Consider the following 10,963-nt stretch of genomic DNA (forward strand, 5'->3'; position numbering starts at 1 on the left):
CGCCTTTAAGGGTTAGCTGAAGAATTGGAGTCAAAATACTTTGGCAAGTGGTCTAGAGAGGATTCCTAACTACCCTTTTGCCTTTATCAGAGATCTATAAAACAATTTTAAGGATTGTTTTATGCTAGGCTCTGATTTGGGGTGGGCAACAAGGTGCTTGTTGGAGCATTGCATCCTGGACCCATGAAATGTTATGTTGACTCTCATAATACTCAATTGACTGCCTAGCTTCCATCTATCTGCTCCAAGGTGGGAGGAGAACTAACTGCATCCTGTAGGATGGGCAGATGTTGCTAACAGAATAGAATAGAATAAATAGAATAGGAATAGGAATAGGAATAGGAATAGGAATAGAAGAGAATAAGAATAGGAAATAGAATAGAATAGAATAGAGGATAGGATAGGATAGGATAGGATAGGATAAAATAGATGGAATAAGGATAGAATAGGATAGGATAGGATAGAAGAGAAGATTAGAATAGAACAGAACAGAGGATAGGATAGGAATACAGAATAGAATAAAATAGAAATGGAAATAGAATGGAATGAAATGGAATGGAATGGAATAGAGGATAGGATAGAAATACAGAATAGAATAAAATAGAAACGGAAATAGAATGGAATGAAATGGAATGGAATAGAGGATAGGATAGGAATACAGAATAGAATAGAATAGAATAGAATAGAATAGGAATGGAGGATAGGATACGAATACTGAATGGAATGGAATAGAATAGAACAGAACAGAACAGAATTCTTTACTGGCCAAGTGTGGTTGGACACACAAGGAATTTGCCTTTAGTGCATAAGCTCTCAGTCTACATAAACAAAAATAAAATACATTCATCAAGAATCATAAAATATAACAGTGATAGTCATAGATTACTAATAAGCTATCAAATTGTACTGGAAACAAAACAATATAAATTGTAAAGATACAAGCAACATGTTATAGTCATAAGTGGGAAGAGATAGGTACTAGGAAGGATGAGAAGAATAATAGTAATACAGTCTTAGTAAATAATTTGACAGTGTTGTGGGAATTAGTTGTTTGGCAGAGTGATGGCATGTGGGAAAAAGCTGTCCTTGTGTCTAGTTGTTCTGGTGTGCAGTGCCCTAGAGGAAGACCTACTGTATGCCCTGTCCCTGGACAGTGTTTCCTTCATGAATCCTTAGCCACCTTTTACAGAAGTCCGGCATCATATTCAATTCGGCACAGATCAGATTTAATTGTGGTAGAGCACTTACCTCATAGATTTTGGCCAGTTCTTCTAGAAATTCAGGGAGGTGTGGTCTCAGCTTTATCGACACCTCAAAGACACAAGAGTTAGGAAACTGAAATGAGAGGACAATTAACTCTATGTCCCCCAACACAACCTAGAAAAACTCATCATGAGTTCAAAGGATTTCTAATTGCTGATGATTGAACTGAGATTATGAAAATAGGATGATTGACTACTTCCAAATTAAACATTCTAAATAAAGCAGTCATTTTATTGTCCCCAAAATGCCCAAGAATGTTGAGGCCTTAGAGATTTTGCTTTGGAGCACACTAACTCCTCTATCTTTTTTTAAATTAGAAGGGTTTGTTTTTTTAAGATAAGCGTCAGAGTGAGCACAGTGTGATTATGTGAGACAACCCAGGAGCAAATACAGCTAACAGAGGTTTGGATTTAAATAGCGGTTTTATCTGCAAAGAATATATACATACACGTACTCGTCAGAAATCAAACAAACAGCAATCAGCAATTACAGCACAGAAGCATACACACACACAGAGAGAAAGATATGTTGCAACCGGGCCTCTTCTTATTACAGGCTCTTAAAGTGATATCAGCCCAAACATCTTGTTGACTCATTCCCAGCTTTACATCATTGTAGCAGCTGGTCAGCTGTTAAATCATTATCCTGACAATAAGCTCTCAAAAAAGGAATACATCTATGTTGGTATAAGCACTAAAACTAGGTCTAGAAGTCACAATCTCCGGGTTTCTAGTCCAGCACCTTGAAAACTATACCAGATAAGTGCTGGGAATTGACTACTAAAGACAGAAAGATAAATCCACATTGCTTTGAATAATGTCAGATGGCAACTATGCACCTTTTCAGAAATGTTCTCCAGCTGAGCCCTCATGTACTGTTAAAAACAGACCTCCATCTCCATAGATACTAACCTGATAAAACCTATCCTGGAAAGGTATGGTGAATGTTGAGGCATCATTCCATGCAGCCGTCAAGGAAGACAATGCCAGGGTCCCTTCCTGCAGAAAATACCAGTGAAACAAGGCTGAAGATTCGAACTCGAACTGGGGTTTTGCATAAGAGTCTCACGTAAGCGAGATCTTCGGCGCAGGAGATCTTGGGGTTCGAGAACACCTCAAAAAGCAGGAGAACATCTTTGACTTGTGACAGCAAACTTCATGCCCTACAAACTGCTAGGTGTCAGGGTTCAGATGGATGCCCTAATTAAATCATGAGCCTAGAGCCAAGCTTCAAAAGAAATCTAGTTATTTATTAGGAGCAACATGTCGGCACTTACCGAAGTGAAGCCAGCTCTGACTCCACGTAATTTATGGCCCAATCATGACCCTGTCCCCCCCCCTCCCCAGGGTGTGTCATAAATCACATTATCCAACAGAGCACTTCCACGGGCTGTAGAGATCACCCCCCTCCGGCTGTTGCAGATAACCTGGGATACAGCCTTGAGAAAAGTATGCATGGAATGTGCTTCTGGTTGTGGCTGCTGTGCTGTTCCTTAATGTTCCCCCCCCCCCACTCTTGCCTATGGCAACTCGAGAGCAGGCCAGGGATGGTTTGCGAGTTGACACTAGGTCATTTCTTGCTAGCTACGAAACATCTCTTCGCTTTCCAAAGGAAGGGGAAAAACTGACCTGCCAAGTATACTTGGAACTGAGGAGAAGAGCTATAAACCTGGAGTGAAATCAAGACATTCTACGTTATTTCCCACGGAATGCGTGCAAAGCAAGGTTTGTGGAGATAATCCTATTGTGTAACCTTCAAGATAAAGGATTCTGGCTGTATTTTATTTAAAGCAAGTTGTCTCAAATCCTGGCTCTCAAAATACCTCATCTCAAGTCGGTTTTTAGACTAGATTACATCCAACAAGAAAACCCTAAAATGAAAGTTGAAGGGAAGTAGGTAGGGGACTGGAGACTAAAACATATGAAGAACGGTTGCAGGAACTGGGTATGTCTAGTTTAATAGAAAGAAGGACTAGGGGAGACATGATAGCAGTCTTCTAAGATCTCAGGTATTGCCACAGAGAAGAGGGAGTCACACTATTCTCCAAGGTACCTGAGGGTAGAACAAGAAGCAATGGGTGGAAACTAATCAAGGAGAGAAGCAACTTAGAACTGAGGAGAAATTCCCTGATAGTCAGAACAATTAATCATGGAACAGCTTTCCTCCAGAGGTTGTTAATTCCCCAACACTGGAAGTCTTTAAGAAGATGTTGGATAGCCCTTTGTCTGAAACGGTATAGGGTTTCCTGCCTAGGCAGGGGGTTGGACTAGAAGACCTCCAAGGTCCCTTCCAACTTTATTCTATGATCTATCTATCTATCTATCTATCTATCTATCTATCTATCTATCTATCTATCTATCTATCTATCTATCATCTATTTACGGTATCCATCCATCCATCCATCCATCCATCCATCCATCCATCCACCCACCCACCCACCCACCCACCCTATCTATCTATCTATCTATCTATCTATCTATCTATCTATCTATCTATCCATCCATCCATCCATCCATCCATCCATCCATCCATCGTCTGTCTGTCTGTCTGTCTGTCTGTCTGTCTGTCTGTCTGTCTATCTATCTATCTATCTATCTATCTATCTATCTATCTATCTATCTATCTATCTATCTATCTATCTATCTATCTATCTATCTATCTATCTAAATTAATCAATCAGTGGAACAACTTGCCTCCAGAAGTTGTGAATGCTCCAACACTGGAAGTCTTTAAGAAGATGTTGGATAGCCCTTTGTCTGAAACGGTATGGGGTTTCCTGTCTAGGCAGGGGATTGGACTAGAAGACCTCCAAGGTCCCTTCCAACTCTGCTATTGTATAAGATTCCCCTCAACTATTGGAGAAATGACGGATGCTCCAGGTGGTTTAAAGAGCTTTACCACTTCCAAGACGAGCGTATTCTTTGGAGTCCGACGGATCTTTCTTGGTACTCTTCTCTGGCATTTCTGACTGACTCTTGGCTGGGTAAACCTGGGTCAACGAAGAGAGAGAACTTTGGTCCTCAACCAGAGTCTGTCGTTTTCCCTCAAGCTTCTCAGGTTGAGGTTCACCACCAGGGGTGGCATTCAAAAATTATAGCAACCGGTTCTCTGCCCAGTTGCTGGGTGGGCGTGGCGTAGTCAGCCTCCTGCACCACGGCGGAAGGGGGGCATTTTTGCCCTCCCCAGGCTCCTGAGACTCTCCTTGAGCCCTCCAGAAGCCAAAAACAGGCCTGTTTGAGAACTTCCAAAACTTCCAGGAGGCCGACTTTTCGCCCTCCCAGAGCCTCTGCATAGGCCCTGCATTTACCCGGCATCCAAAACATGCTGCGTGGAGACTCCTAGGAGGGGAGGGGCAAGATCGGTGGGGCCAGCCAATCCTTGCAACTCCTGGTTTTGGCGAACCAGTTGTAAAAATTAGCACCCGGTTCGCCCAAAACTGGCTGAATCCTGCCCCTGTTCACCACCATTGTTTATAACAAGCTGTAGTTAAAATACAGTGGTCAGTCCCAATGAGTAAGTGACCAGCATTTCACAAGGAGCATTCTCCGTCTCTTCTCTGGAAATGGAAGGAACTCCCGTTAGGAGGTTATGCATCAGTGGTGGGATTCAGCCAGTTCGTACCTATTCAGGAGAACCGGTTCTTAACTTTCTAAGAGGTTCAGAGAACCGGTTGTTGGAAGAAATCTTCTGGTTTTTCCCCCGCTTTACAGGGCTAATCCTGTAAGGAAGGCAGGAAGGAAACATTCTGGTGTTGTTTCTAGCTTAATCTTTATTGCCCTCCTTACAGAAACTGCCTCTCCGGTTAACCCTTGTGGCATTGGAACAGCTAAGGCAAAGTGCCCATCGACCTGAGTAATGTTGAGTTGGCCACGCCCACACAGGCACATGACCACTAAGCCCCGCCCACCCACCTGGTCATTAGGACAGAGAACCGGTTGTTAAATTATTTGAATCCCACCACTGTTATGCATGCAAAAAAGCATTACCCCCTAGGTGACATCTCCTTACATCCTCCGTTATTTCAACCTCCAGAGATGGGAACAAGGGAGGTGGAGGAGGCTGATGATGTCACTTACATGTTCAGCACTCCAGTTGATGCTCCTGGCAAGGGATCGCCTAAATACATGGCCCCTACTTGAGGCTTCTCTGTTGTTAATTTTGGAGTTTCTGCAAGGAAGAGAGACTGCGGTAAGCTTTTGAATTAGATCGATACATACAGGTTCTAATCCCAGTAAGGTTATGGCTAGCTGATGAGAGCTAAATAGCTTGAAATACATCTATACTAGTCTCCTTTTATTTATTTATCAGCACAAATATTCCTTGCTCCTGGAAGCACCAAGCCTGAAGATGACGAATGAGACTTCGTCGAAACGTCACCAAGACATCTCCAATTTTACGCGGGAGAAAACCCGAATAACTAGAGACCTATATATGTATGTATATATATATATATATATATATATATATATATATATGTATGTATGTATGTATGTATGTATGTATGTATGTATGTGTATGTATGTGTATGTATGTGTATGTATATGTATGTATATGTATGTATATGTATGTATATGTATGTATATGTATGTATATGTATGTATATGTATGTATATGTATGTAAATGTATGTAAATATATGTAAATAAATATATGTATATATGTATATATGTATATGTGTATATATATATATGTATATATATATATGTATATATATATATGTATATATATATATGTATATATATATGTATGTATATGTATGTATGTATGTATGTATGTATGTATGTATGTATATATATATATATATATATATATATATATATATATATATATATATATATATATATATATATATATATATATGTTATTATTTGTGCTGATAAATAAATAAAGGAAGACTAGTATAGATCTATTTCAAGCTATTTAGCTCTCATCAGCTAGCCATATCCTTACTGGGATTCGAACCTGACCTTGACCTTCCTCCCACACTTGGGCATACCAGGGGTTGTGACTTTAAGTATATATATATATATATATATATTGTTGCATTTGTGCTGATAAATAGATAAAGGGAGACTAGTATAGATCTATTTCAAGCTATTTAGCTCTCATCAGCTAGCCATACCCTTACTGGGATTCGAACCCGGGCTGTATTGCATATTAATTGAATCCCAGTAAGGGTATGGCTAGCTGATGAGAGCTAAATAGCTTGAAATAGATCTATACTAGTCTCCCTTTATTTATTTATCAGCACAAATACTACACAAATGTAACAAAGGCAACAGTAAAATATTGGGCTTTCTGTCTGGATGGTCTCTTGTGATGAGCCGATGGATAGAGAATGGAAGCAGTTAGCTTCCTCCCATAATTGGGGCATACCAGGGGTTGTGACTTTAAATACATACCTTTCTCCCTGGCTCAGCTGATAACGGATCAGAGCCTGTGGCTTAGTGGTTAACATATCTGCCTAATATGCAATACAGCCCAGGTTCGAATCCCAATAAGGGTATGGCTAGCTGATGAGAGCTAAATAGCTTGAAATAGATCTATACTAGTCTCCCTTTATTTATCAGCACAAATACTACACACACACACACACACACACACACACACACACACATATATACATACATACACACACATATACATACATACATACATACATACAACCTCTGCAGAGAGAAATACTTATACACCTGTTTTAAATGGGTTTCTTGAAGCGGGATTGAATGACAGAAAAACTCTGTCCCTACGGGCTCAGGAGAGGTGGAGGCTGCTTAAGGATGAACCATCCATTACGACAGCACAGGTGGCCAGATTCTACACAATAGCATTCGTGGCAAACACAGAAAACACCGGGAGCCACAAAACCTGGGTGGGCGTGGCCAACTCAACATCACTCCCACCCAGTCACATGACATACACCCCAGCCACGCCTATCCAGGTTTTGTGACTCCTGGTGTTTTCTATGGGAAATGGCGCTCTCTCTCTCTCTCTCTCCTTCTCTTTCTTTCCTTCCCTCCATCATTTTCTCATTTCTCGCTCTCTTTCTCCTTTTCTCTCTCTCTCTCTCACCTGGGCCAGGATCATGGCGGCAGCAACGGCAATGCTGACTTCTCCTCCTGCTGCCGCCACTGTGCACTCGGGTGAACAGCCGGCCACACTGCCCAGCAGTTCATCTCCTTCCGGAGACAACACAAAGGGGAGCGCAGCTGGCACTGAGCTGTCCGCCAGAGACGCGGAATCGCAAAAAGCAGCTGGTGGCAGACAGTGCGGAAAAACCGCTAGGGGCGCTTCAGCCTCTTGGCTCTGCAGAGAGGCTCGAACTTTCTCGGTCACGTGACTGGGTCAGGCCAGTGTCTCATGGCGGAGAGTAGGCCGTGGGAACCGGGTTGGCAGGGAGCTGCAGGAGAGGGGTCAAAGAGCCACATGCGGCTCTGGAGCCGCAGGTTCTTGCCACCTGTGCTAGCAGCTTCCTATCCAGAGAGGAATTTCAATTATGAGCCCTCCCTTGTGGTTCTGAGTGCTCTGGTTTATTGCATTGGGTTTGCTTTCCAGAACTTACCTGTGATTCCCGAGCAGGAGAAATAGCTTTCAAAGGGCACACAGCCTGCAGTGATATTTTGGGGTTCCCAAGAAGAAGAAGGAAACATCTCAAGAAGTTGTTTCAATGAATCCTGAAAGGAGGACGACAGACATGGGCTGGAGACCTTACTCGCCTTAAGCAAGCCCTAGAGAGGAAGTGGGGTGCATGGCTGATCTTCTCCAGCTGCTTACTAGTAACCCCAGTTAATTCCAGCTGGGGAAGTCATTCTCCACCCAATGCTAATGGTTTACCTGTCTGCAGATCTCACAGGCATTAAAAACACAGTGTCAGGCTTAAGTTTGCATGCCCACTTCTTTATATCCCAAGACCTCCTGGTGCAAAACAGCATTTTCACCTGGCAAATCCAGAGAATTTGGAAACCATTAAGCCTGGAACATGGGGATATGGTGGCTCAGTGGTTTCCCTCGCACATATGTGCTAGTCGTTCCCGACTCTAGAGGGCCGTGCTCATCTTTGCTTCAAAGCCGAAGAGCCAGCGCTGTCCGAGGATGTCTCCGTGGTCATGTGGCCGGCATGACTCAACGCTGAAGGCGCACGGAACGCTGTTACCTTCCCACCAAAGGTGGTTCCTATTTTTCTACTTGCATTTTTTTACCTGCTTTTGAACTGCTAGGTTGGCAGAAGCTAGGACAAGTCACGGGAGCTCACTCCCTTACGGGGCACTAGGGATTCGAACTGCTGAACTGCCAACCTTTCTGATCGACAAACTCAGCATCTTAGCCACTGCGTCCCAGTTATTACTTTATTAATAATCTAATATTAATTACTATTCATATTAAATTAATAAAGTAGTTATTATTAAATACTATTAATTACTTTAATAGCTGGTATTAATTTTGTTCTTGAGAGGGATCAAGAGAAAGCACATTCTAGATTCATTACATGTAGATTATTCAGACAAGCACAATGAAAGCCAACCCTGGCTTGTTCGTTTTTTCCTCTTTCTGTCCAATGTTAGTCTTCAGAGGAGACCAGCGTGGTAGCTGTTACTCCGCACTTAAGATTGCTTGTTGACCAAAAAAGAAGAACACTGCAACTTTGAGGACAAATTCATTTCAAACTTTCTCAAAAAGATATTTCGACTCACTTTTTCAGTGCAGCCCAGACAAACCCAGGTTAGAGTGTGGAGGTAAGAAGCTGAAGTAAATTATACAGGAAGAACCTTTTCCCTTTAAAGGGACCAGCAGTGCTTTGAAGAAGCCCTGATAAATTTGTTTTTAATGTCTCATTCAATGCACAGAAATTGCAATGGGTGGCTGTGAAGGTTGGACCATAAGGAAGGCTGAGTGCCAAAGAATGGAGGCCTTTGAGCTCTGGTGCTGGAGAAGACTCCTGCATTGAGTCCCTTGGGCTGCAAGGCCATTCAACCGGTCAGTCCTAGAGGAAGTCAACCCTGACTGCTCTTTAGAAGGACAGATCCTGAAAAGGAAACTCAACATACTTTGGCCACCTAATGAGAAAGAAGAAGGACTCCCTGGAGAAGAGCCTCATGCTGAGAACGATGGAGGGCAGAAGGGGACGACAGAGAAGGAGGTGGCTGGATGGAGTCACCAAAGCAGTCAGCGTGAGCTTAATTATACTGCAGAGGACAGGAAGACCAGGAGGAATGTTGTCCATGGATCAGACATGACTTTGCAACTAACAAGATCATATTAGGAGGCAGTTTTGGGGGTATTTTTGCTTCAAATGTGGTAAATACATTTTTTTGCTAAAGAATACTCTAAGTAGGGATTTCTTCCTTGTTTCATTTCTGTATTCTTCACCCTGTATGTGCCGGAGTTTGCTAGGGAAGGACATTGTGAATTTTCCCTTACTTAGGATTGCAAACAATCCAGTAGCACTTAGACTTATATACCGCTTCACAGTGCTTTACAGCTCTTTCTAAAGCAGCTTACAGAGTCAGCCTCTTGCCCCCAACCATCTGGGTCTTCATTTTACTCACCTCGGAAGGATGGAAGGCTGAGGTCAACCTTAAGCCTGGTGAGATTCGAACTGCCAAATCGCAGGCAAGCCAGCAGGCAGAAGTAGCCTGCAGTACTGCCCTCTCACCAGTGCGCCACCGTGGTACCAGTGAGTCATAACAAATTTCGCAAAGGCAAAGCAGTTTCCCCTCTTTGTCCTGTTGGGACTTTTGTGTCTTTAATAGATGGATTCCTGCTATTTGATCTACGGAGGTTTTACCATCCCTCACCACCGGGGGAAGACGGGAACACTCTCTATTTTGAAATGTTTGTTATCCCTTTATTTCTATACAGAACTCAAGGGATGGGACATACCTAACATACTTTTCCCCTCCTATTTATCTCACAGTGCTGTGTGGGGAGTTGGGTGGAGAGGAAACGGCCCAGTCGCCCAACTGTTTTTCATGCCTACATCTCAAGTCTCCTAGTTTTTAGGCCAGCACTCCGCCAAACTGGCTCTCAAACTTTCTCACCCATACCCGAGGTTTTTGCTAGAAACCAAAAAATGATCCACTCTAGGGCGAACTGTTGTGGATGGCCACCTCTTACGCAGGTTATCAAGCCAATATTTAAGATCATCCCAAATTTCATTTTCATTTCATTTATTTCATTTGACATTTATAGGCCGCCCTTTTCCCTGAGGGGACTCAGGGCGGCTTACAATTTGTAGGAAGGGAGTGTAAGACAAAACACGAAAAGAAAATGTGAAATGTAATAAAATAAAACACAACATTCATTCAGCATTCGGGTGGGGCGAGATTAGAGTCTTATCCCCAGGCCTGACGGGATAGCCAGATCTTAAGGGCTGTGCGGAAGGTCTGGACGGTGGTGAGGGTACGAATCTCCACGGGGAGATCGTTCCAAAGCGTCGGAGCTGCTACTGAGAAGGCTCTCCTTCGCGTAGTCGCCAGTCGGCACTGACTGGCGGATGGAATTCGAAGGAGGCCTACTCTATGCGATCTGATGGGACGGAGGGAGGTAATCGGCAGAAGGCGGTCTCTCAAATAGTCAGATCCACTACCATGGAGGGCTTTATGAATGGTAAGTAGCACCTTGAAACACACCCGGAGATCAACAGGTAGCCAGCGCAGCTCACGGAGGATCGGTGTTATGTGGGCGAACCGTGGTGCGCCCAC

At 43.1% G+C, this 10,963-nt stretch overlaps 1 protein-coding gene across 1 annotated transcript in view; it reads right to left on the reverse strand.

The window, feature by feature from the left end:
- LOC148042702 (CTD small phosphatase-like protein 2) overlaps positions 1-7,912 on the reverse strand; it is a 13,707-nt gene extending 5,795 nt beyond the window's left edge. The window contains exons 1-5 of the mRNA XM_087729250.1: positions 7,825-7,912; positions 5,340-5,430; positions 4,162-4,252; positions 2,175-2,261; positions 1,249-1,335 (exon numbers count right to left, since the gene is read on the reverse strand). Coding sequence (XP_087585376.1) covers positions 1,249-1,335; positions 2,175-2,261; positions 4,162-4,252; positions 5,340-5,430; positions 7,825-7,912 — 444 coding nt within the window. The remainder of the gene's footprint in view (positions 1-1,248; positions 1,336-2,174; positions 2,262-4,161; positions 4,253-5,339; positions 5,431-7,824) is intronic.
- Positions 7,913-10,963: the final 3,051 nt, after the last annotated feature.

This window comes from Thamnophis sirtalis, unplaced genomic scaffold, assembly GCF_051295495.1.
Source record: "Thamnophis sirtalis isolate CommonGarterSnake01/CBP01778 unplaced genomic scaffold, rThaSir2_p1.2 scaffold_14, whole genome shotgun sequence".
NCBI classification, from domain to species: domain Eukaryota; kingdom Metazoa; phylum Chordata; class Lepidosauria; order Squamata; family Natricidae; genus Thamnophis; species Thamnophis sirtalis.